This window comes from Schistocerca gregaria, chromosome 2, assembly GCF_023897955.1.
Source record: "Schistocerca gregaria isolate iqSchGreg1 chromosome 2, iqSchGreg1.2, whole genome shotgun sequence".
NCBI classification, from domain to species: Eukaryota; Metazoa; Arthropoda; class Insecta; order Orthoptera; family Acrididae; genus Schistocerca; species Schistocerca gregaria.
In genome coordinates, this window is record NC_064921.1 from 391770348 (window position 1) to 391798152 (window position 27805).

Here is a 27805-nt window from a genome sequence, read left to right on the forward strand (position 1 = left end):
AACACATCAGAACAATGCCACACAAATCCATGTTTCTGGCATCAGTTTGATGGCAGAACACTGCCAATCTATACCTCACAATTTGAAGTCACCCCCTATTACAATGGCATGATCAGGAAAATTACTAATGATATTCTGCAAGTTCTGTCTGAAGTGCTCTACAACAATCAGTTTACGTACTGTGTAAATTCCGTAAATTTGATGGTAAGTGAAAAATCTGGAGTTACCATAAGACAGTTGCCTTAATTCAGAACTGCACATAATATTCATCATGTGTTGACTGTTTATTAACTCACCATAATTTTACATGTTTTTTATGTCGATTACTGTGTGTGGCTTTCCATCTTCCTCACAATATGTATAACTTTGATTTCCTGGCATTACTGATACTTAAGCATATTTGATGTTTCTTCCAACAGTGGACTTGATAATACAGAAGAGTTAAACAACAAAAAAGGTCTAGCTATATGAGGAGAAATGAAGATTAAATGATTATCTCATGAAGCACGTAAATGAAACAGTCCTAAATACAAGACAACATAATCAGCTACAATATTCAGTTACATCACTCCACTCCTTGTCAATGCGCATTCACACCTATGCAGCTTCCCGTGTGCAGTAGATGAATGTGACCACTGTACAAAGAGACAAAGGGGGTGCGTGCAACTTTATAATGTTACACATGTCTCTGGTTTTTTTTTGCATTGGCCCCTGATTTGTGCATATGGTGGCCCATGCAAAGGTGAGGGAGTCTCCCCATCCAAGATGGGGACACATTTGTAGCAGTCATGCAGAATATGTCTGCAATTCTTTCCACAATGTGCTTTGTTTTACTTTATCTTTGTATTAGGAATATTGAATTTTTCATGTACATTAGCACTTTGTTCAAGTGGTCTAATGAGAAACACTTGGAATTTGAAAAGCATTATTGAGCATTTCCTTGTTTATACCACATTAATTCAGAGAATTATAAAGACATACTGGAACTAAATGACTGTATAAAATTTCTCACAACTATTTACAAGCTGGAAACAACAAGGCAAACATGAAGAAAATTAGAAGCCTTCATTCATAACTCTGACAAAAATATGTTGGGAAAAAAATTGAAACACTGAAGTGCTTAATGAAACAATTTAACTAAAAGCAAGAAATAAAATAGATTAGAAAAACAGTTCATGGGTCTTTGAATGATGCTCTAAATCTATACTCTTTTTTTATCAGGAAAAGTGAGCAAGCAATAATGGTTTCATCAGCAAAGCCACCATAGTCATTGGCCAAATCCTTATAAACTTGTCAGTTCGGCCTGATGAAATGTGAATCACATGCAGTATTCTCTTCACCATAAGAATAACACGCACGTATACATTTTGCCATGTATTCTTTCGTGTTTGCTGCTATCTCATTTAAATCCTGTCTGCCTAATAAACTACAAAACTAGAGTGACAACAGCAAAAGCGGAAGAATATACATATAATGTCATGTTTATATTCGTATTATTCTTATGCCTAATAGTGGTACAGTCAGAAATGAAGCATGGCAATTGACTAGATTTTTAAATCTAAGATTACATTAATTTCTGTGACAAATGTAATGTACTAAGGAGGTGCCTGCAAAGATTTTCAAACGGAGAAAATTTTTCGCTAAACTCTCGTTCAGAACATATTCTATCATACGCAGTCCATTATTTGGTTCTTGTTGATCATTATCAAAGAAAGCAGCAGTGTAAGTAACAACAAATAGCAGTCTCTTGCCATTGTTCTGCTAATGAGACGATTCCTTTTTTTTTCCCCCCCCTCTCCAGAATGCGACAAACAATGCATGACTCAGTACTGTAATGCATCTGCAGCTTAGAGTGTCGTAAACACCTATAACAAAGAAAACGGCACTTATCAGATCAAAGCAAAATAAGCAATCAATTCAAACCAGACGAAGCACGTGAAAAAGGAAGGGTGGCCGTATAAATACGGACGGAGCACCTGATGCATAGCAATGGCTACCTGGTAAAGCTTAACTGCTAAGCTTACGACTTGAACCAAACTACTGTAGCTGTATCGTCATTCATTCGACTTAAATTGTGTCTCATATTACAATGGAGCAACTTTATTTCGATTTGGAGGTGCAGCCTAAAACTTTTCTCTCCCCTTGAATTTCGAGTCTCAAATTTCAGGTGCGGCTTGGATTCAGGAATTCCCCCCTCCCCCCCTTATTTTGTGTCGCATTTTTCAGGTGCGGCTTAGACTCGAGTGCGGCTTAGATTCGGGTAAATACGGTATGATTGCAGGGGACGGGCACGGGACCATCGGGATTCAACTGACAATCAATGGAAACATGTCAGCTCTTGAGTTGAATCACATTTTTACTACACCACAATGTCGTTGAGGTGGATGGCGGCTCAAAACGTGCAGGGTGCCATGGACGCAGGCTGCTGGGAGCAGTATTACGCTACTGGCAACAATCTCCTGCACTTGTATGGGACCTGTGGTAGTAATCAAAGACACACTGACAACTGCGAACCACTTGCATCCCTTAATGCTTGATGTCTTCCCTGAGGGCAATTTCATTTTTCAGCAGTATAATCATCAGTTTCTCAGAGCCAGAACCAGAACCAGAACCGGTGCTGCATTGGTCTGAGGGAAATTACAGTGAACTCAGATTGATGTCTTGTCAACCAAATTCACATAATGTAAATCCTACGGAACCCATATGGGTCGCTGTCAGATGCTATCACCACATACGCAAATCAGCAGCCTGTTATTTATGCGAATTACATGACTTGTGCATAGATATCTAATGCCATATACCAACACAAATCTACCAACAAACTGATAGATCCACGATGTACAGCATCAGTGCTGTATCTTATTCCAAAGATGGACAAACCAGCTATTAAGCAGATGGTCATGATGTTGTGGCTCATCAGTGCACAAGTAACAGGAAGTGTATGAACATGTTGAAATGATTAAAAAGAATACATTTTACTTGAAAATATATTATTTTTTAGTTAGGCTTCTCTAGAAGCCTGAGGGTGATGATATATGAAAAAGAAACTCAAAAATTAAATGCTTTAGACAACACAAGACAACACTGCTCCTCCCCTTGTCCCCTGCAAACATGTGTTATCCTTTAAATGGTTCCAAACCTTTTAGCTCCACAGTGCTGCATATAGCATCTACCTGGGAGCCTGTATCTAATATTTTCTGGGTCTCATGAACAAATAGAGCGAGTTGGGTCTCACACGATCGCTGTTTCCGGAATCCATGTTGATTCCTACAGAGTAGATTCTGGGTTTCCAGAAACGACATGATACGCGAGCAAAAAACATGTTCTAAAATTCTACAACAGATCGACATCAGAGATATAGTTCTGTAGTTTTGCGTATCTGCTCGACGACCCTTCTTGAAGACTGGGACTACCTGTGTTCGTTTCCAACCATTTGGAACCTTCCGTTCCTCTAGAGACTTGCGGTACATGGCTGTTAAAAGGGCGGCAAGTTCTTTCGCACACTCAGTGTAGAATCGAATTGGTATCGCATCAGGTCCAGTGGACTTTCCTCTGTTGAGTGATTTCAGTTGCTTTTCTCTTCCTTGGACACTTATTTCGATGTCAGCCATTTTTCCGTTCGTGCGAGGATTTAGACAAGGAACTGCAGTGTGGTCTTCCTCTGTGAAGCAGCTTTGGAAATAGGTGTTTAGTATTTCAGCTATACGCGTGTCATCCTCAGTTTCAATGCCATTATCATCCCAGAGTGTCTGGATATGCTGTTTCGATCCATTTACTGATTTAACATAAGACCAGAACTTCCTAGGATTTTCTGTCAAGTCGGTGCATAGAATCTAACTTTCGAATTCACTGAACGCTTCACGCATAGCCCTCCTTATGCTAACTTTGACATCATTTAGCTTCTGTTTGTCTGAGGAGTTTTGGCTGCATTTAAATTTGCAGCGAAGCTCTCTTTGCTTTCGCAGTAGTTTCCTAACCTTGTTGTTGAACTCCATTGGGTTTTTCTTGTCCCTCACAGTTTTACTCAGCACGTACCTGTCTAAAACGCATTTTACAATTGCCTTGAACTTTTTCCATGAACACTCAACATTGTCAGTGTCGGAACAGAAATTTTCGTTTTGATCTGTTAGGTAGTCTGAAATCTGCCTCCTATTACTCTTGCTAAACAGATAAACCTTCCTCGCTTTTTTTATATTCCTATTTATTTCCATATTCAGCAATGCTGCAATGGCCTTATTATCACCCTGTTCTGGGCTTACAGTGTTGAAAAGTTCGGGTCTGTTTGTTATCAGTAGGTCCAAGATGTTATCTCCAAGAGTCAGTTCTCTGTTTAATTGCTCGAGGTAATTTTCGGATAGTGCACGTATAATGTTACTTGATGCTCTGTCCCTTCCACCCATACTAAACATCGGAGTGTCCCAGTCTATATCTGGCGAATTGAAATCTCCACCTAAGACTATAACATGCTGAGGAAATTTATGTGAAATGTATTCCAGATTTTCTCTCAGTTGTCCTGCCTGCCACTAATGTTGCTGAGTCAGGAGCCAATTATTAACCTAGCTCGGTTGTTGAGTATAATCTCGACCCATAATAATTCACAGGAACTATTCACTTTTATTTCACTACAGGAAGTGCTTTCTATCAGCACTTTAAGTTCCGGTACTTTACCAATGCAGCATCGACAGTTTACAATTACAATACCGATTGCTGCTTGGTCCCCACATGTCCTGACTTTGCCTCACACCCTTTCTGTACTTGCCCAAGGCCATCTAACCTAAAAAACCACCCAGTCCACGCCACACAAGGTGATTGGTATGAATTCCATACAGAAGGGCATAAACTGTTCTATATGAAATATGTCTTAATTGTTTATTAACTCTTGTTTTCAAATTTTCAGTTAAAAGAGAGAAATGATAGGAAGAGTCATGACAAACATATGGTCTGCTTCCAATCAAAATTACACATTTTTTTTTAATAGCTGCTTCTTCACATTCTTATATTCACTTACAGATTTTAATAGCACAAGGCTTTCTTTGTAATGAGCTCTGTACGTGTCTTAATGTGTATAGAACTATCTTGCAAGACATAAAAGTAAGCCACACTCACAAGTAAAATATACATCTCAAAATAACTGCAGTTGATCTGATACACCTGTCAGACTGGCTGTGGCGGTTTTGTATAAAGGTGAATGCTGAGGTGGTTCGTATCTCCTGGCAAGAAACCCACGCCATACACTGTTAAAATGAAATTCACATCATTCAAAAGGAAGATAATGCTGAGGTGGTTCATGTCTCCTGGCAAGAAGCCCACACCATACACTGTTAACATGGAATTGACATCATTCAAAAAGAAGATAGTATACCATTAAATTGTGATATTAAGAAGAAATATTAGCCTCACAGTGAGCGTAGACTAATGATGTGTAGTCTTGGAAAAAAAGTAGAATAATGGAAGATGGGAGAGGTGAAAGAAAGTTGAAGCTAAACTTCTTTTCAATGAGAAAGTTTATCACATGTGGTGCTATACCTGGCAGAATGTCGCATTTTCTTGCTTATTTCAGGAAAACATAACAATCATACATGAACTAGACCAGAGCATTATTGTGAATTTCCACTTGACTAATCTAAGGTTAATCTACTGGAGAGTAGGATATAAGGTAGTGCTAAAGCTGTTGGTTGTGGAGGTACAGCATGTGTGCAGGCACACTTCCAATGCTCTTAACACACAAGAATTCTTTACTTTTTGGACTCCCCACCCACTTATGAAAGCAACTTTTCCTGCACACAGGATGTCTAGTCCCAAAAGAGCCTGAAGTACATCAGCTAAGATGAAATACTGTCCAATGAAGAAAATCAAATTTATCATTTTTAAACCAGTAAATAAATCCAATGAGAGAAAATAGTTATGGTCAGATAAGTTTGGATTGGATTAAAGTAGAGGTGTATAGCGAATCATTCTTCTATTATTGCTCAAATTATCATGGTACATTATTTTGTCTTCACTAAACAATGTAAGGTTGTTAATGGCATACATATTCAGCGCAGATGATACTAATTTTTCTACCGATTTTTCACAATAGTATAATTTTCAGAAGCACACACACTTATTTACTGACTAAAAGGAGAATAATTCCTACAAAATAAAATTATTCATTCCAATTTGGCAAAAAAGTTACACTGTGTCAAAACAGAAGGAAAACTTCTAAGATTAAGAATACTCACAACACGGTTTTCCAAACCAGCAGCCAAGTATAACAGATCTCCACCTTTCAATTGGAGATTTTTCCTTGTGTCTTCCATCATAGAATTTATGTCCTCTATAAGAGACATGTTTTCTGAATTATTCCCAACAGGAATTATGATCAGCTTTTCTGAAGCATAATTTTCGGCGAAAGACTTTTTAAAATATCTCCTCATGCTCTCTGATAAATAGTCCTTTCAAATAAAGAAAAATTATTAATTTAACTGCATAAAAACAATTAAAATAAAAACAATACACCATTGCAATAGAGGACACCACCATTGAAGTAACAAAGTAACTGTTTCTTTTCACTAATGTATATGTTTCTGTTCATTCGCAAAATTTCAGCACAACAGACCATAACAGTTACACCATACAGCTCATAAATAAATAAATTCACTGTGGATTACTGTTCTAAAATTTGTGTACGGTGGTTCAAAGCCTTTGGATCGAACATCTAGGAGTGACAGGCAGATAGTCATGGGGGGAAACGGTGACACTAGGCATCCTTCTGCATCGGCTATGTTCCTGAGAGGCAGTTTGTTGTAAGCACTATACGGTGTAGGTAAGCACTGTGTGTTGTCTGCATTCCAGTCATCTACTCTGCATGAAAGATGGTAGGCTGAGACAAGTTAAGTTCCTGATTCACTTTTAAAATATTCTTTTCTGCTTAGACACATATTATGGTACAAAGGTAATATATTTCCTATTTCAGACTCACTAGCCAACAACATACAATGAGCTTTTTGCCGATTCTTAAAGAGAAGAAGCGTGTTTAAAATGCAATTCAATGTGGTGACTACTATTAGCAATAGGAGGCTTTTCTTTTAAGCACAAGACATAAATGACGAACACTTTTAATTTACCACATAAAAAAAGGAGTGAGAAAGCAAATCCAAGCCTACTCCAAAATCTAGTACTCAAACATAAAATAGAAAGTACCAAGCCATGAATAACCCAAGTTGAAATTAGTCTGTATATCACCACATCAGGCAATATTACTCTGAGTTTAGTTATACAAACAGCAAAATGGGCAAACCAAAAACAGAAGACATTTACAACAACAACAGTACTGAGTCGAAGAAATGGATCATCATGTACAGAAATGTACACAACATTCACATCAAGTCAGCCATGAAATATGAATGGGACATTGTCTTCAATGACAAATTCCCAAGCAATGAAAAACTCGACAAAATACACTTTAATTTGACTAACAACTGCATTGTATGTAGAAATGTTGAAACATTGGTCTACAGATTTGCTTGTGGACAAACATAAGTGGAATTGCCCCCATCAGAAACTGGCAATGATCAACATAATGCCCCCTGCAGATGTAGATATAATTGAATTGATATGGCCGGGAAGAGAGAACAAAGAACAACTCTGCAACTGGATGCTTCTGAATACTACAGCATATACAACACACCACTAAGCAGTAACAAATTATGACTGTTTAACATGTAATGAGAATGAACACTCGAAAACTATGACATATGCCAAATATACAGGAAGCTTTGACAATATGCTAAATGTAATGACAAAGTCATAAATACAAGGAGAAGAGGAGGATGAAATCAAGTGTTGGTAGTGATAGTGGTGTAGCTCTAGTCTCTGGAAAGAAATGCTAATTACTATGGAAAAAACCTAAAACTTTTTGATGTATGAAATAACAGACATTTTTCCATGCAACTTAATGTGTATATGTCTGTATTGTGTTAATAAATTGGACAGTTATTATTATTTACAAATTATTTAAAAAAGGGGGATAGTATTCAGCATTGCCAGTTAGTAGGTGCTATTAGTTCATCTTGTTGTCACTGGTCTGGTGAGTATTTAAGGATGGGAGGAATTAAAACAAACACAAAAATTGATGAGATCAGAATTGATCACGTGAAACAACTTTGGTATCTCGATATTATAACCAGAGGGGACAAAGGATGCTTATTGAAAGTGAAGATAAGGGTTGCATTGGCTATAAAGCCATTTATGTCCAAAAAAACATTTTAAGCAGCAAATACATGTGTCAGAAAATCCTTTGCAAAATCATTTGCATGAAGTATACTGCTCTGCAGAAATTAAAATTGGACTTTGGGTAAATTGGAGAGTAACCAACTTTAAGCTGCAGAATTGAGGATATGGCAGAAAATGAAAAGAATGAGTTGGATGGAAAGAAAAAAAACCTGCAGGTCTTGAGGGAAATCAATAAAGGGGGAAGATTCTAAAGGAAATGGAAAAGACACACACACACACACACAGATATATATATATATATATATATATATATATATATATATATATATATATATATATATATGGATGGATATGTGTGTGTGTGTGTGAGTGTGTGTGCGAGTGTACACCTGTCCTTTTTTTTCCCCTAAGGGAAGTCTTTCCGCTCCCGGGATTGGAATGACTCCTTACCCTCTCCCTTAAAACCCACATCCTTTCATTTTTCCCTCTCCTTCCCTCTTTCCTGACGAAGCAACTGCCAGTTGCGAAAGCTCGTAATTCTGTGTGTGTGTGTGTGTGTGTTTGTGTGTTTTGTTCATGTGCCTGTCTGCCGGCGCTTTCCCGCTTGGTAAGTCTTGGAATCTTTGAGAAAGAAACTTCCACATGGGAAAAATATATTAAAAACAAAGATTCCAAGACTTACCAAGCGGGAAAGCGCCGGCAGACAGGCACATGAACAAAACACACAAACACACACACAGAATTACTAGCTTTCGCAACCGATGGTTGCTTCTTCAGGAAGGAGAGGGAAAGACGAAAGGATGTGGGTTTTAAGGGAGAGGGTAAGGAGTCATTCCAATCCCGAGAGCGGAAAGACTTCCCTTAGGGGAAAAAAAGGACAGGTGTACACTCGCACACACACACATATCCATCCGCACATACACAGACACAAGCAGACATATATTCCTGAAGAAGCAACCATCGGTTGCGAAAGCTAGTAATTCTGTGTGTGTGTTTGTGTGTTTTGTTCATGTGCCTGTCTGCCGGCACTTTCCCGCTTGGTAAGTCTTGGAATCTTTGTTTTTATATTTATATATATATATATATATATAAAGAAACTTCCACATGGGAAAAATATATTAAGTTAATTTGTAAGGTAAGTCTTTCCGCTCCCGGGATTGGAATGACTCCTTACCCTCTCCCTTAAAACCCACATCCTTTCATCTTTCCCTCTCCTTCCCTCTTTCCTGAAGAAGCAACCATTGGTTGCGAAAGCTCAAATTCTGTGTGTGTGTTTGTGTGTTTTATTTATTGTGGCTATCTACCAGCGCTTTCCAGCTTGGTAAGTCTTGGAATCTTTGTATATATATTTCTAGCTTTCGCAACCGACAGTTGCTTCTTCAGGAAAGAGGGAAGGAGAGGGAAAGACGAAACGATGTGGGTTTTAAGGGAGAGGGTAAGGAGTCATTCCAATCCCGGGAGCGGAAAGACTTCCCTTAGGGGGAAAAAAGGACAGGTGTACACACGCGCGCGCGCGCGCCCCCACACACACACACACACACACACACACACACACACACACACACACATATGTATCCGCACATACATACACACAAGCAGACATTTGTCGGTTGCGAAAGCTACAAATTATGTGTGTGTGTTTGTGTGTTTTATTTATTGTGCCTATCTACCGGCGCTTTCCCGCTTGGTATTAAAGATTCCAAGATTGTATTGCGTTTTTGTCTGTGTTTTCCTTAGAAACAAATCAAATGTTTGCTTGATGAAGTCTAAATAGTGCACAATATGAAAGTAGAGTTTCTGTAAAGTTTAATAAGCAGTTAAAATACTTATTTGGTCTAAAAATAGAAAGTCTCTATCAATTGTCTGCTGCCATCTTAACAATTGTCTCAGCGGCAAACTCAAATTACGCAACTCTGCAGACATAAATGCCGAACCTAATACAAATGTGTAAAAATAAATGTGCACCGGTGGTCCTGAACTCATTTGAATGAAAATAATTCGAATCAGATTGGTTCTTTAAAAACTGCTCATAACACGATCATTGTAACAAATTTTTCTCGCTAATGTATGAAGCCGAAATTCATTATACACGAGTTGCGAAGAATATTGTTTCAGGAAACATATGTCAGTGTTGTGCACGCCTGATATTCGGTGGTTTTAATGATCATTTTGCTGAAGATAACTGCTTCAATCTTAATCAATAGTTGTATAGAATCTGTTGTATGAACTGTGATTTAGTGACACTTACACAACTTACAGACAACACTTTAATACAAACTTAACTTGGAGTTCTTTAGCAACTTGATCAAATCTTAAGCCAGGAGAAAAATTATTTAGCAATTACTCAATGTAATAAAATAAGATTATCATTTCCATTTACAAATTAGTTAAATAACAAATGACTGAATAACACAGCGAACGCCACAGTGTCCTGTATCTCCGGGCAGGAATTTTCTTGGAGAAAACATAAAATTGTGTGTTTCTTACTTACTCCTGAATTTTAACCTATGCTACATTCAATAACATCAGAGACTATGAAGGTAACCCCCATGCCTGAAGTGATATGGATTATGCCTGCTGGTTTTTCAGCTTGAGCTTGATTAACTAGGTGGATTAATTTATTATCTGTGCCTATGTCTTACTTCAGAGGCAGTATATTTGTGAGAATGTAAAACATTTGATACAAGTTTAACAGTGCTGTGGTAGGTGTCAATGCAAGTAGCCATAGCTATTTCTAAGAACAAGATATTATATACCTTACAAAACTATATAGTAAAAGAGGTGTCTCAGGTTTTTCTTTTTAATTTATAAACTCAAATCTATGAAACAAATACTAACAAAGAGACAGAGGGGCTGGCCAGTATTTACTTCAGCTCAGTACAGCCGATAGATACACAAAAAACAACCGAAGTTCAGAGGCACTGTATGAGCCATTTGGCTTCTCCCACCCAACACCAGTCCCTCTGAACTGCGGGGATGGGAACTTGCACTCCAACACGTCCTTTCATCCCGCCATCCCCCTGGACTGAACCTACGTTAAACAACCTCACTCCCATTTACTCTTCAGTCTTCTCATCTTTCCCTTTCCTATTTAGCCATTCATGCATCTTTTCATCCTACATCTTTATACCATATACCTCTTTACTTCTGTATGCATCCTCTTTGGTTTGAAGCTGGCACCGTACTTACAGTAGAATATCTTTGGCTTCCCTCTGACAACCATGCCTCCATCCTTGCTACCCTCCCTGTTTTCCTTTCCCTGTTGCTTCATAACCTGGGTTGTGAGTAACTAAATCCACTTTCCCTTCTTCCCTTTCTTTCCCCTCTCTCCTCCCTGATGAAGGAACATTTATTCCGAAAGCTAGGAACGTAAATTTTCGGTTGTTTTTTGTGTATCTATCGGCTGTACTGAGCTGAGGTAAGTACTGGCCAGCCCTTCTATCTCTCTGTTAGTATTTGTTTCACATCTTTATATGAGATTTTCCATTAATTATTTAAACTCAAATCTATATTGTTTTAGCACACATTAGCTCACTGACAAGGATGAGATATTTCAAATTCCTTAAAAAAAATATAGTGGTTTCTATACAATAATCTATATGTGTAAGAAGTTATGTGGGGATACAAAGACATTACAAAAATCACAGATACAAACACTGTTGAATCAGTTTTATCTTAGAATGCTTAATGTGTACCATCAACATGGTGAATCATGATAAAGTCAGTGCTTGTTTAGCTACAGAGATGGAATGTTCCTGGATTTAATCCTGATGTGGTGGTTACAATCAAATGTTCTTAAATTTTATGTCTAACCTCCTCTCAGCCAGTAAATCTGATAACATCTGTACCAGAGAGAGCTGTTCCATTCAAACTCAAGGCAGCTCAAACCGTTTCCTGCATGTCTACCCCTCCAAAAAGACAATTATCAATAATGCAATTGCTCCTCAGTGTATATTTACAGTATACTGCAGAATACAAGTTCATTGGCACTACCTTTTCTTCTAATTCAAATATATAAATATAAAAAATATATACTATGAATATTACACAAGTTACTTACAGATACATTTGGGAAAACAAGAGCCTTCACTGTCATAGAAGAAGAGTAGCTGTTATTTTCGAACCATGTAGGTCCATACTTCACTAGGAGTTTGGTGACATCATGGATCTGGCAACAAAAAAGTAAATAAATGTCATCTCTCTAAAGCCACATGCTGGCTGCAGAAATTTTATGGAGAGGGAAAGACGAAAGGATGTGGGTAAGGAGTCATTCCAATCCCGGGAGTGGAAAGACTTACCTTAGGGGGAAAAAAGGATAGGTATATACTCGCGCGCGCCACACACACACACACACACACACACACACACACACACACACACACACATCCATCCATACATACACAGACATAAGCAGGCATATTTAAAGACTCTTTGCCTTTAAATATGTGTGCTTTTGTCTGTGTATGTATGGATGTGTGTGTGTGTGTGTGTGTGTGTGTGTGTGTGTGTGTGTGTGTGTGTGTGTGTGTTATTTATTGTGCCTATCTACCGGCACTTTCCCGCTTGGTAAGTCTTGGAATCTTTGTTTTTAATATATTTTTCCCATGTGAAAGTTTCTTTCTATTTTATTTACATCATTATATACATAAATATAATAGAAAGAAACTTCCACATGGGAAAAATATATTAAAAACAAAGATTCCAAGACTTACCAAGCGGGAAAGCGCCGGTAGATAGGCACAATAAATAAAACACACACACAGAATTTCTAGCTTTCGCAACCGACGGTTGCTTCTTCAGGAAAGAGGGAAGGAGAGGGAAAGATGAAAGGATGTGGGTTTTAAGGGAGAGGGTAAGGAGTCATTCCAATCCCGGGAGCGGAAAGACTTACCTTAGGGGGAAAAAGGACAGGTGTACACTCGCACACACACACATACCCATCTGCACATACACAGACACAAGCAGACATTTGTAAAGGCAAAGAGTTCAGGCAGAGATGTCAGTCGAGGCGGAAGTACAGAGGCAAAGAAGTTGTTGAAAGACAGGTGAGGAATGAGCGGCGGCAACTTGAAATTAGCGCAGGTTGAGGCCTGGCGGATATCGTGAAGAGAGGCTATACTGAAGGGCGAGTTCCCATCTCCGGAGTTCGGATAGGTTGGTGTTGGTGGGAAGTATCCAGATAACCCGGACGGTTTAACACTGTGCCAAGATGTGCTGGCCGTGCACCAAGGCATGTTTAGCCACAGGGTGATCTCATTACCAACAAACACTGTCTGCCTGTGTCCATTCATGTGAATGGACAGTTTGTTGCTGGTCATTCCCACATAGAAAGCATCACAGTGTAGGCAGGTCAGTTGGTAAATCACGTGGGTGCTTTCACACGTGGTTCTCCCTTTGATTGTGTACACCTTCCGGGTTACAGGACTGGAGTAGGTGGTGGTGGGAGGGTGCATAGGACAGGTTTTACACCGGGGGCGGTTACAAGGGTAGGAGCCAGAGGGTAGGGAAGGTGGTTTGGGGATTTCATAGGGATGAACCAAGAGGTTACGAAGGTTAGGAGGACGCCGGAAAGACACTCTTGGTGGAGTGGGGAGGATTTCATGAAGGATGGATTTCATGAAGGATGGATCTCATTTCGGGGCAGGATTTTAGGAAGTCGTATCCCTGCTGGAGAGCCACATTCAGAGTCTGATCCAGTCCCGGGAAGTATCCTGTCACAAGTGGGGCACTTTTAGGGTTCTTCTGTGAGAGGTTCTGGGTTTGAGGGGATGAGGAAGTGGCTCTGGTTATTTGCTTCTGTACCAGGTCGGGAGGGTAGTTGCGGGATGCGAAAGCTGTTTTCAGGTTGTTGGTGTAATGGTTCAGGGATTCAGGACTGGAGCAGATTCGTTTGTCACTGCTCATACCTCACCTGTCTTTCAACAACTTCTTTGCCTCTGTACTTCCGCCTCGACTGACATCTCTGCCCGAACTCTTTGCCTTTACGAATGTCTGCTTGTGTCTGTGTATGTGCTGATGGATGTGTGTGTGTGTGTGTGTGTGTGTGTGTGTGTGTGTGTGTGTGTGTGTGTGTGTGTGTGTGTGTCCTTTTTTCCCCCTAAGGTAAGTCTTTCCACTCCCGGGATTGGAATGACTCCTTACCCTCTCCCTTAAAACCCACATCCTTTCGTCTTTCCCTCTCCTTCCCTCTTTCTTTAAGAAGCAACCATCGGTTGCGAAAACTAGAAATTCTGTGAGTGTGTTTGTGTGTTTTATTTATTATGCCTGTCTACCGGCGCTTTCCCGCTTGGTAAAGTCTTGGAATCTTTGTTTTTAATATATTTTTCCCATGTGGAAGTAATATATATATATATATATAGAGCATTTTCTAATGTTATAAGAGCATTTTCTAAAGTTATCTCAGCATCTACACAACAGCAGCATAGATAACAGCACTGTGCATAGTTCAGCAACAGACAAAGGTTATTGTAATTTTAAATAACAGCATTCTTACCATATGTACCTCAATCAATGTCTGCTTCTACATCGACTTCTACATCTACACACCTATTTTGGAGTTCACACTTCAGTGCTTAGCACAAGGTTCAAAGAACAACTTTCATAAAATTTCTCAACCATTACACTCTTGAATAGCACATTGTAAAAATAAACATCTAAATCTTTCCTTTTATTACAGGGGCCATCTCCACCTATAAAGGTGAGAGCTGACAAAATATTTTGTCACTCAGTTGCAAAATCTGGTCATTAAAATTTCATAAAAAGATCTCACTGCAAACATAAAATGCCTTTGCTTTAATGATTTTTGGTTCTTTCTTGTATAAATTAAGATAAACTTCGTTGGGGAATACCCGATATTGCACAAGATGACTGCTCGAGTCATCCCATAACTATGAACTGTGACCTTTCGAACAGGATGTCATGGATCCATGAATCCAGTTGCACAACTGTGGTCATAATCCATAGGCACACAATTTGCTAAGAAACCACTTGTGAGGAATGTTGTCAAATGCCTTCTGAAAATCTAGAAATATGGAATCAACCTGAGAGCCCCCGTTGATACCACTTTTTACTTCGTATGAATAAAGTGCCAGTTATGTTTCACAACAACAATATTTTCTCAATCTATACTGTTTCTTTTTCAACCAATTGTTTTCCTTGAGGTGTTTTATAATGCTGCAACACAGAATCCTGTTACAGATCACTCTCAATGGTATGGGCCTGTAATTCAGCAAATTACTTCTATTTCCTTTCTTGTTTATTTGTGTGGCATTGGTACGTTCACAGTCTTTAGGTATGGATCTTTTGCCTAGTGAGCAGTTGTAAGTTATTGCTAAAATTGGGGCTATTACATCAGCATATTCCAAATGGAACTTTACTGGTATCCAATCTGGACTGGAAGACTTGTCTTTATTAAGTGATTTAAGCTGCTTGGCTACGCTAAGGGAACTGACATCTAAGTTACTCATCTTGGCAGCTGTTCTTGATTTGAATTACGGAATATATATTGCGTCCATCTTCCTTGGTGAATGAATTAGGAAAACCTTGTTTAGTAAGTCAACTTCAGTAGCTCTGTCATTGTTAATGTTACCATTGCCATCACACAGGAAGGTATTAATTGTGCCTTATCACTGTTATACTTTGTTACGTACAACCAGACTAGGAGACATGAGTCTCACTAAAGAAACTGTTAAATGCATTTCGCATTTATGTCCACACTAAGTTCTGAGCATCTGAAATTGTTGCCAATCTTGGAGATTTCGTGTTGTTTTATAACTGGCAGGCTACTTTCCATTGCTTCTGCAGCAGTGCCCTGACCTGTTTTGTGTACCATGGGGGGATCTGTTTTGACTCTTATCAATTTATTTTCTATAAAACTCTGAACTGCAATCAGCACTATTTCTCTGAATTATGGCCACATGTGGTCAATGCTTACATATTTGATATGTGTGGGATGGAGGCTGTCACTTAGGAAGGAGTCAAGGGAATTTTCATCTGCTGTTATACACAGATATATCATGCCCTTATCTCTGCTGCATTTGGATGTTATAGTGTTGAATTCAACTACAGTGACCTAGTAGTCACCAATTCCTGTATCCATCATGACACACACTGTGTGTTTAGGGTTGTGTGTTGTTCTGAGGTCAGTATACTATTGCAACATTTGTACTTTGTGTGACTTCCTGAACTAACTGCTAAAAATAATTTTCAGGGAAAGATTTTACTACAGTTTTGAATGATGTTTTATGCATACCAAAATTTTTAAACACGCATTTTTGGCAATGCTTGTAGGATAGTCAGAAGTTACCACCAACAATTACTGAATGGACTCGTAACCAGTATTGATATTTACTGTGAAAGACATTTCCTCACTGTATAGGATTAATAATTTTTATGATTCATGGCCAAAACGGCGTACAAGCACTAAACCCTCAAAAGCAATACGTAGAGAACGCCAACAGGAACTATCAGCTCTGTCATTAAGGAAAAGGAGACACAAATAGATAAATAATGGCTGTCTCGTGTTTTGAATTATGTAGCTTGTCCTTTCAAGTTGTATACGTGGACAAGTTAAAAAAAATCCTGGATTTTTCCCAGATTTCTCTGTTGAAAATAACATTTTCGTGGGTGAAAATACACCATATCCCAGGTGAAATTAAATTTTTTTTCCGTATGACAGTATACATTCCCATGGAGCCGTAAAACATATCACTCTTCTGAATGGTAAAGGTTTTATACAGCAGCACAGAACTTCCTGGCACTTCAGGAAACACAACCCAGCAAAAACCACAAAGAAGTGTTTTGGAAAGATCTCCAATGTGTGGCAACATGTGCACAGCATATTTTCATATTATGAAAGTATAAATATGAATTCCACCAAATACAGCACAGTAGCTTTTGAAGCACTGAAATCAAGATTGCAGTACGCTTCTGTCAGCCAGTCATAGCATGTCACATGATCTTGCAAGCCAGTAACAGTAGATATTCAGAGCATAGGACACATCGTTTGGTCTATATCTTGCGTAAAAGGAAATTTACTTTGAAAGTAAGCATTTCAAACCACCATTCACAAATTTTCCCACAACTTGTTAGAATGTAAACAGTTGTGATGTCACACTCATCGAAAGCAGTTTGTTGTTGTGAAGTATTGCTTAATCTTCATCCTAAAGTTGTTGGACACATTTTGCTATCAGCAGACATTTGTGTGTCCACTGCATTTTGTTGTTATAAATGACACATTTTCTTTGCAACTGAACTTTTATTTTGGTGTTATTCTCTTGTTTATGTTTCATAGCTACAGTGTGATTTTTCAATAGTGAGCTAAAGTAAATTTTTTTGTTAAGAGTATAATTTTCTATTAGATAAAATTACAAAAACTGAACTGAGAATTAAAACAATGAAAAAATCTGAGAATTCTAAAAAAATTCTCGGGATTTTCGGAGTTTTCCGAGATGAGAACATTCCCAGGTTTTCCCCATATTACCAGGTTGTCTCAGTTGCCTTTACTCTGTTGGTTTCCTACAGTCTTTCCTACTAACACACTAGCTCTTACCAAAGGGAATCCAGATTCTGACATGTAAGGAATAGCCTTAAATCACATTATGAAGGTGTAGATCCTGTTAACTACTTCTGATTCAGTTGTTGTTAGTGTAAGACCCATTTTCACCTGGGCACAACTCTAAAAATGTGTATAGTTTTGCTAGTTGTGGTGAGTGCCACTGCACATCAGAGCCCTGCACATCAGAGCCGGATATGAGAAGCAAGACAGTCAAACAACGGCAGCATCGTGTCCTGCTACGGCTGCCTCAGCTAATCCACCAAAGAGATTAACAACAACAACAACAACAACAACAACAACAACAACAACAAGAATAAGGCAGGAAAACATACTGGCTGGCTAGACAGGTCAACATTGATATGCCTCATAGCAGGCAAAACATTGTGACCTGGGAGTAAGTCTCGCCTTCGGCTGCCATCGCTCACGCGCAGGCAAAGGAGTAAACAGGTTGCTACAGCCAGTTTATCTCACTTTGCTGTGCTACGCTGTTTTGTCAACTAACAAGTGTTATGACTGCCCTCCAAACTCTGGACTAGAAATCTGGTACATTCTATCATTCACTGCCTACACTTGGCAGGACTAAACGGACACTGTTTATCAAAATGAACTTTGGCTTGTGAATTGGACTTTTATTTTCATGGTATGTGTAATCAATACGTATCAGCAATTGAGTCTATGTTCTGTCAGTCATAACACATGTCACAAGTTGTTAATAGTTTTATTACTTTGTACTTCGTTTGTTTGCATGCATGCCTGTGTGTGTGTGTGTGTGTGTGTGTGTGTGTGTGTGTGTGTGTGTGGGGGGGAGGTACCATTTTCGTTCACATATACACACAATACATATCTTAAATTTTGGTATGGAACAGCAGCAAGAACTACATTAGGCATGTGTAATGGTCGACAAGTAAAAAATAGAAAACAACATAATTGAAATTCCTTTTTTTTTCTCTCTAAAAAATAAATCGACACACATCTGATTCTGACTGGCTACAGTTGCTGAGAGACTTATTTTAATCATACCTCCCATTTTAGGAAAAAGTTAAAGATAAAGTGTACTCTTGCAATACATAATAAGTGAAGACTTTTGCCTTGAGCACAACACACCATCTTCTTTTTTTCTCTCATAGGTTTTTTGGTGATATTTCACCATAATTGGTCGAGTCCCTTTATTTTTTTCTGTTGAACAACACACACAATATTATATGATGTAAAATAGTACATGATAACATACAAAGTTTTGGAATTGTGGTCTGTATGGTTAATGTGTTTTAGCGAACATTATAAAATGGTTCAAATGGCTCTGAGCACTATGGGACTTAACAGCTGTGGTCATCAGAACTACTTAAACCTAACTAACCTAAGGACATTACACACATCTATGCCTGAGGCAGGATTCGAACCTGCGACCGTAGCAGTCGCACGGTTCTGGACAGCGAGCCTAGAACCGTGAGACCACCGCGGCCGGCAGCAAACATTATACCTTAATAGCATATTCTGTTGTTCATGCTGCTGTCTGTTATCTGCAATACAGCTAATATTTCAGAGTAGTTTGTCACTTGCAACTAATAAGGATTTCTCTGAAGTACTGTGCTTAACTTTAAAAAAAGTGTGTGTGTATGTGTGTGTGTGTGTGTGTGTGTGTGTGTGTGTGTGTGTGTGTGTAAGGGGGGCTTCGAGGAGGGGGCAGGGGGGGGGGGGGGGAATGGAACTATTGCTTTTTTGGGTTTTTAATGTTATTTTTATCATACTGCCTGACCATCTAGTCTGGCGAGCGCTGTTGGCAAGCGGGGTGTACTCAGTCCTTGTGAGGCAAACTGAGGAGCTACTTGATGAGAAGTAGCGGCTCTGGTCTCGTAAATTGACATACAGCTGGGAGAGCAGTGTGCTGACCACATACCCCTCCATATCCACATCCAGTGACACCTGTGGGCTGAGGATGAAATGGCAGCCGGTCAGTACCATTGGGCCTTTCAAGGCCTGTTCAGACGGAATTAAGTTTTATCATACTGACATTATTTATTTCTTAGTCCCTGCTATGTTAATCATGTTTATAATTTGTTTAGCAGGTTATTGTAATTGTTTATGAAAAAATGTGCCTGTCTCTTGGTTATGAAGATACGTGATGCATGATGGAATTAGCAAATTCACGACTGTGGGAGGTGTACGCATTTTCTTTCATTTTAACTTACTTTTTGCGGTTTCCACATGCTCCAAAAACTGTGATGTGTATTTATGAAAATACACATCACTGTTTACTAAATATTTAGCGGTTACACTGTTCCACCATCTTGTATCTTCTAACAGTTCTTGGAGAACAGTGAAAAGAAGTTTCATTACTGGGAGCTGTGTATTTATGTATTACTTCCTTTACTTCTACAATTTTTTTTTTTTTGTATGTGACAGTTTTCCTCAATTACTAATTTCTGTGGGGGCCATTACTGCATCAGGGAATTTCTAGGTCAGTGTTAATGTGCGTGGTCCACACCCATAAAAAGCTCTGAAAATGTGGAGTGACAAGGTCACTCTTGAGTTCACTTACATGGTCTATGTAACTAATGTTGACATTTCTATATGTCTGTCTGAAATGCCAGATTAATTGTTTGTGTTGGTATCAGTTGTCCTCAGTTTTTTTTGCACTGAGTTCTCTGCTCTTCTGACGATTTTCAGCTCTTGTTTCCCAGTATGTTGCCCGCTATATGACCTGTTTTATTGCTGAAGACGAAGTATATCATATGTTTGCCATGTGGATGCTTTTTCAAGTTATATGAGTATTTATTGTTGGAGAAAACACAGATGCAAAAAATTATCCTTCATGAAGAAGAATCACCTGTGCAGATGTACTACAAATCAAATTATCTTCATGCCTGTTGCTGTAATGTGTCAAATAAGAGATCAATGGTGTCTGCAGTACTCATACTACTTGTATCTGCCTTGTAACTATGTTTACCTCTTATATCTAATACAGAAATTAGTGAAACACAGGAGCAATGTTGGTGAATACAAATTGGGGGAAAGCTTATCATCCATCATTTCACCGTTATGCAAATAGGAAGTATCTATTTACATAATAAACATTACAAGTTTCATAAGAGTTAAATGAATCTGTGAAAACATTTATTAGTTCATTGAATCCTGTCACAAAGGAGAAACTCTGATAGTGTGAAATGAGTCAAGGTGAACAATAAGAAAGTGAAGCAGCTTTAAGAACCAGCATTAATATTCAAATATGCTTTCAAAAGGTACATCTCATGAAGTATCACATACTCAAAGATGAAATGAATTAAATATGGATAACTACATGCTTTTCTCCATGTTGCACAATTTTGAGAACACATTAAAATATAACAGAAAATAATAACTAATGAAATGAAAATAAATAAATAAATAAATAAATAAACACTGATTAGTGAAATTTCAGACCCACAAAAAATACAGTGTTCCATTTAGAAATATCTCTGAACTACCTTTATCATAAATCTTGTATCAGGTTTGTCTGTACCATAGAGTTTCATGGCCTGATGATATGTCAGCTGAGGGAATGGTGCAGATATTGGCTCTGTTTCTTCAGGCCAACAGTAGACAAGCATTTCTTCTATCAGTTGCAGAATACCATCTCTATCAGGGAAAGATAATTCAATGTCAAGCTGAAACATTGTTAAAAAAAAAAAAAATCACTATTTATCAGACATTCCTGCAAAAATCATAGAAAATACGATAAATAAAGTAACTATTAGAGAATGAACATTATTTGCCTTACAAATGTCTCATTTTCGGTTTTGGAAGCACTTAGAAAAATCTAATTAAAAATATTCACAATAGTGATAAGTATGAAAAATGAGCCTTTCAAGGTCCTTTAATAATTTATACAATAAACTAGATAGGCAGTACAGAAATTGCAATATAACAATTATGAAACAGACTTTATGACAAAGAACCCAAGCCACAAAAAGAAAAAGAAAAAGAGAGAGAGAGAGAGAGAGAGAGAGAGAGAGAGAGAGAGAGAGAGAGAGAGAGAACACTGTTCGAAATGCAGCTTTTGGCCAGCAAGGCCTCTGTCAAATGTATGTTAGGGGATCCAGGAATTTGTCTTCTCTCCATTTGTAACATTCTCCTGCTATGCAATCTCAAATTCCAAGATCCCACAACACACTTTATGACAAAGGCCTTGTTGGTCGAAAGCTAGTTTTCCAACAGTCCATTTCTTCCAGGAGTGCTGCAAGGTCTGCAGGAGAGCTTCTATGAAGTTTGGAAGGTAGGAGATGAAGTACTGGTGGAATTAAAGCTGTGATGAAGGGTCGTGAGTCATGCTTGGGTAGCTCACTGATGATCAGATCCCATAGACTTACAAACTGCTGGAGATGATGATTACTACATTTCACCCTCTGTTCCAAATAGTCTTGGACATCTTATGCAAGATAAGATGAGGTGTTTTGTGGGCTAGTCAAGGTGTGATACGGTGCCTGAGTATTCATCAGACCATTATGATATGCATACAGCATTGTGAACACAAGTGTTAGTCATCATGGAAGGTGGGAATCTACACAGGATATTAATTGTGTAGTTTTAGAAGGAATGGCAACACCTGTTCGGCAGAATGATGAAGTAGACTATAATGTAGCAAGTTATTACCAGTTAACATTTATTGCAGTATAGCACACAGCCGTGTATCACAGTGGCTGCAAAGATTTACTCACCGCTATGACTCACAGCACAGCTGACACTACCAACCATGAGAATGGTCTTCAGTAACATTTAGTAGGAACGTAAATTCATACCCCCTACGAATCTAAATAAAGGACAGTAATTATCAACCGATTTTTTTCAAACTTGGTATATCACCTTTTATTATTAAGTAAAGGCTCCTGTAAAAATTTCAGACTTTTATCTCTAATAGCTCTGGAGATTAAGAACATTACTTAAATGTCCAAAAATCGACACTTATGTTTCAAGACTCAGTTAGGAACAATAGCAATTTGTGTTTTATCGTCATCTAAAGTCATACCAGAATTCTCAATATATAAAATCACTTAACTGGAATTTTTCTTTTCAAAACTTTAATTACTCTACAATTTTGTAGTGTAAAAATCATTCAAAATTATTTATTTTGTTGTGTGTATACATGGGAATAAATGAGTGTGTTTGTGTGGGACGTACGAAAAAAACTTAATACTATTTTATCTAAAAACTTATGAAACTGCATCGTGGGAAAATTGTGGTGCAACTACAAAGCTGATGACGTATGTCGATGTGTGCTTGCTTTTGTAAGAAAGCAGCCAGAATAGAAGTCTGGATTGTAATAAGTTTCAAAATTAATTTAAAGATTATTTTGCATTTCGGTCTATTTTATTAAACATTATATTAGAAATTGGCACTGGAATGACATAAATGATTTTTTGATTAGTGATTGACTCAGGTAAGTTTTCCACGAGAATGATCTAGAAGGAACATTCTGAATGGTCATTCAGACCATTAGCCAATCAGAATTAAGCTGTTATCGCATACAGAAAGTTAGATAGGCAGAGAGTGGTGTGGCATCGAGAGAGTGGCTCGCCAACCTTCGTATGTGTAACGTCATGCTAAATGTCACCAAGAAAATAGCTTGTAAAATGAAGAACTGTTGAGTTCATTGCTGATAGGAAGTGTGATGACTTAGGCAGTTGAAGTTACGAACATTTGAGGACAATTTGATTAATTAATTGGTGTGTTATGAGTGTGTGTCATTTCAGTCTTAGTGGTGAGCACTTCAGACATTGAAGACCACTGATACGATTGAAGTTTCAACTTGCTATAGTAGTAGGTCAGTGACTGTCAGATCGAACATTTGTCGGGTCGGACTGGTAGATATTCTGGCTGATTTTTGTGAAAAATTTTGGTGCACTGACAGTGAACTTGGAATGGTAGAGCAGTAAAAATAGTAAATTTGGACTTGATAGCAAAATTATGTGCTTTCTTAAGAATATAAAACCAGTTTACTACGATTTCCGAAGGCTTACTGCATGTAAACTGCATTTATCCATCACCTGAAATTTGTTAAAGTGAACCTACAGGAACTGATTCACAACTTGAGTTACGCAGATTCTGTGTGGTAGGTATTAGGTTGTGGTTTCATCAACGCTTCTTTACACGGCCTATTGAGTATCTACTGCTGCAGAGTGAAGGGACGTTGTAAGGTAGTCATACTGAGGTAGGTGGACAATTAATGAGAGACTGTACGATATGAGCGAAGACGACAACAAACCCGCGCACTCTCGCAATTGGTGCATTAGTGTCTGTGAAAAATTGGAAAGTTCGAGTGTATTATCAAACCTCAAAAGCAGCGGTGTAATAAATCCAATAAGTGAAAAACCTACATGCACATAAAGGAACTTTAACAGGAAAGCAGTAGTGAAATGGAAAAATATAGTGGCAAGAGCAACTGGTGTAAGAGGCGGCTAATGATGTTAGTGACAGCTGAGCATCAGGAGGCAGCGAGCAGCAGCAGCAGCCGGGAGTCTGCAGTAGTTGGCAGCAGTGACCGGAGTGGGGACTGAGAAACTACACCTGCGGGGTAGAGCTTGTTTGAATGGACCCGCTGTACCATTTCACCATGCTGACATTGCAAGAGAAAAGCTAAGTAGTACTCTACTTCATTTGTGTGTGTGTGTGTGTGTGTGTGTGTGTGTGTGTGTGTGTGTGTGTGTGTGTAAAGAAACTTTGCGACATGGCAGAAAATAAGAACGAGGAGATAGTAAAGTAGAAAGTGGGGTAGATTTGGGTAAAGAAAAATATGTAGATGATTCAATGATTGGTGAATTTAGTTTTGAAGCAAATGATAGTGAATTACCTGATTCAATGTCTTCTAATTATGGGATAGTAAATGAACAGAGCACAGTGGATGCCGATATTAAATATATATCTGTTACTGGTACAAAAATAAAACAGGAACCAGTGTCAGTTGCTTGTGAGCAAAAAGACAGTGTTTCAGAAATGTTAATGAGTATTTTAACACATATGAAGGAAATGGGTTCTGATATTAAAAATTCATTAAGGTCTGATATGGACTCTAAAATGTGTGGGTTGTGTGCAGAAGTTAATCAAGGGTTTAATAACCTTGTCGGTAGAAATGGAAACCAAAATGGAAAATAAGATTTTGGAAATTAAGGGATTCATGGAAAAATGATTTGACTTTGTTTAGTAACAGTATTAAAAGTGAGATTAGTCGAGTAAAACAAGAGTGTAATACTACTGTAGTAACAGTGAAAAGTGAATTAACTTCTCAAATCAAGCAAGTTGCTGATGACAACAGACAGTTAAAGGAAGAAGTAAATTCAGAATTAAATAAAATCAATGAATAAGTCAATGGTGTAGAAAAGCAATTTGAGGATAGTCATCTTGAAATGGAAAAGCAAATTAAGGATGGAAAACGTGTGTGTGCAAAGTTTGGAGTGCAAGTGGCTAATGAAATCACTAACCTTGAAACTAAAATGAGTGAGTGTGTAACCATGAAGGTAGACTAACCAGAGTAGAGTTAAGTGTTAACAACGACAGCAGTGTTATTGTGTCTAATGATGTAATAGATTCATCAGAAATTGCTTATGTGACTCATCGACAATTTTTGCGATTCAATCTGAGTAAAAATGTACATCCAAAGGAATTTTGGAGCGATTTTGAAGTCGTGTTGCCCAACTCTTGGAATAACAAACAGTAAATTCGGTTCATTGCATCAAATCTAATGGGAGAGGCTAGAATTTGGGGAAATTTGGCCTCAGATAAATATGACAAGTAGTGGAGTATAAGCAAGCCTTTTTCGAGGAATATTGGGGAAAAAGGATTCTGGTCTGGGGAAAAATACGATCCCAAGAAAGAGAGTGTTAAAAGATTTGTACAAAAATGGGGAATGACTTTATCGTATTTAAACTCAACGGTGGAAACACAGTAAATTATTATGGGAATAGAGAATAAATTGCATTTGTATTGGCGGAATAAGATAATATCAGCTCCTAGGCATGATATTGATAAATTTATGCAGTATTTGGAAAGAGTAGAAAATGTTTTAAGAGGAGGAAAGTGCAAGAAGGGACTATAGGCCTCAAGATAGACAAACTGAAAACAGAGCTGAAGTACAAGTGAACAGAATAGGAATACAGAGATCTAATAATTACAGAGGCAGGTACCGAGGACAAGGGGGTTCTGTGGGTAACAGGTACAATGGCAGAGACCGAAGCATCTAATACTGACAGTAGCAGTCTGCTGATGGGTGAGAGTAGTGCAGACTACCAGGTGAAAGGAATGTCAGGGGCAATGACTGCGTAGAGGAGGAGGAAAACTAATGGCAGTATGTAATGGCGCTAGCGTTTGCAGACTGAAGCAGCACAAATTAAACCTGCTACAAAAGGGAACGAGGTTATACGAGCCGTGCCGAAAAAGCCTAATGGGTGAATGACAATTGCTGTTTATATGGTTAACTGGGTTTGCAAATGATCAGCGTTGTTATAATTAGTAGCAAAATTCATAGATTTAGACTACCAGAGTGGAAATAAATGACTAACAGGTAACAAAGATTATGTATTACCCTCTCTCTGTATCCACGAAAATGAAATTTTGACAGAAAATTTTTGGTCACACTGCTACACTACTAAAGGCCACTTATACAGTCCCTGACTAGCAGCCGCTATAATTCTATTCTGGGAGTAGCGCGGAAAACACGTTGTATGAACACATAATAACACCTAACTGGAGAATAAACTCGGGATAACTAAACCGGTGATTGTGGCAGGATTAGTGAAGCTAACCAGAGAACAAGTATTGACACTGGCAGGAATAGTTACAGAATTAGTGATGACAATATTGTTTGTTAGAACGAGGAAGGAGAAGAAACAGAGACTCTCACAAACTATAGAAGAATATGCCGATTCCAAATTTAAATAAAAATTTCGTACTACTACTACTACTACTACTACTACTACTACATCATCTCATGCTTCAGAAGCTAGAGAGTATGAATGAAATGTGAAGCTATTTCCTAACAAAGCTTTTTGCTTGTAGTAGGCCAAATAGGCATTTGATATTGGTACTTCGTGAATTATATTCTGTGGTGTTATAAAAATGACCATTTGTGCCAAAACAGTCTCGTTTATTTGGTGTGTGTAACAATTGCTGCAATATTAGGCAGGCCTATTTCGTTTTATCTATCATACAGTGACAAAATACTTGTAATCAGATCGAGAAGCCACACCAGTCTTGGGTACAATTTATATTAACAGCCTTTCTAGTATTAGACAACAACATTTCGTTTTTTCATTGTTTCTATCCCACCCAGGATTTTCCAATATCATACTGATTTATATATATATATGATATGGGCTCAATACTACTTTATTAACTTTACTTTGCAGTGCACATAGTTCTTTCACATTTCACGGAATAGCTGTTCTGAAAGACAATGACACGATCAGGCCAACAAATGTAAGTAAATAAATGTTAACCATCAGCTGATACATCTGGAACATTCTGGTACAGCTTCTAGATTTGCTACAGAAATGCTTCCCTTCACCACTAATATGAAAATACACACCAGGTGTGGAGGCCAAGGCTGGACTTTCCCTTTTTCCCTTGTCTCCATTGAATATTTTTTTATAGCAAGGCACTAAATAATGAAAGGATCACAAGTCACCTATCTTTCAATGTCAATTAAAGATTCCTGTTACGTACACAATCTGGAAGCTAAGAGGCCCTAAATGTGTACTGATCATATTAGGAAGCAATAATATTCAGCTAAAGCTTCAAACAGACAGTGTATATTTCTCTACTCAAACTGTTGATTTCATATTGATTTTCATCTCTCTGCACACCATCTGAAGCAGGAGCTATACTCTGATGCTATATTTGGAACTTAAGGCCCCTATGAAAAATTAAGATTTTTCTGCCACTTTCGCTGTTTGCTATCCACAGATCGGTCAAACAACTGCGCCGTTTTACTAACCGAATTTGTTAAACTTAACCTCACTTTTGAAGCAGCTGTCTTGCAGTGGATATCATGCTGCAAAGTATTTTGGC

General features: G+C 38.2%; 1 protein-coding gene across 3 annotated transcripts in view; it reads right to left on the reverse strand.

The window, feature by feature from the left end:
- The window catches only part of LOC126321593 (aspartate--tRNA ligase, mitochondrial-like), a 146225-nt gene that overhangs the window by 23051 nt on the left and 95369 nt on the right, over positions 1–27805 (reverse strand). For all 3 annotated transcript variants that reach the window (XM_049994200.1, XM_049994199.1, XM_049994198.1), the window contains 3 exons: positions 21235–21414; positions 12275–12382; positions 6222–6434 (listed from right to left, as the gene is read on the reverse strand). In XM_049994200.1, the coding sequence (XP_049850157.1) occupies positions 6222–6434; positions 12275–12382; positions 21235–21414 (501 nt within the window). The remainder of the gene's footprint in view (positions 1–6221; positions 6435–12274; positions 12383–21234; positions 21415–27805) is intronic.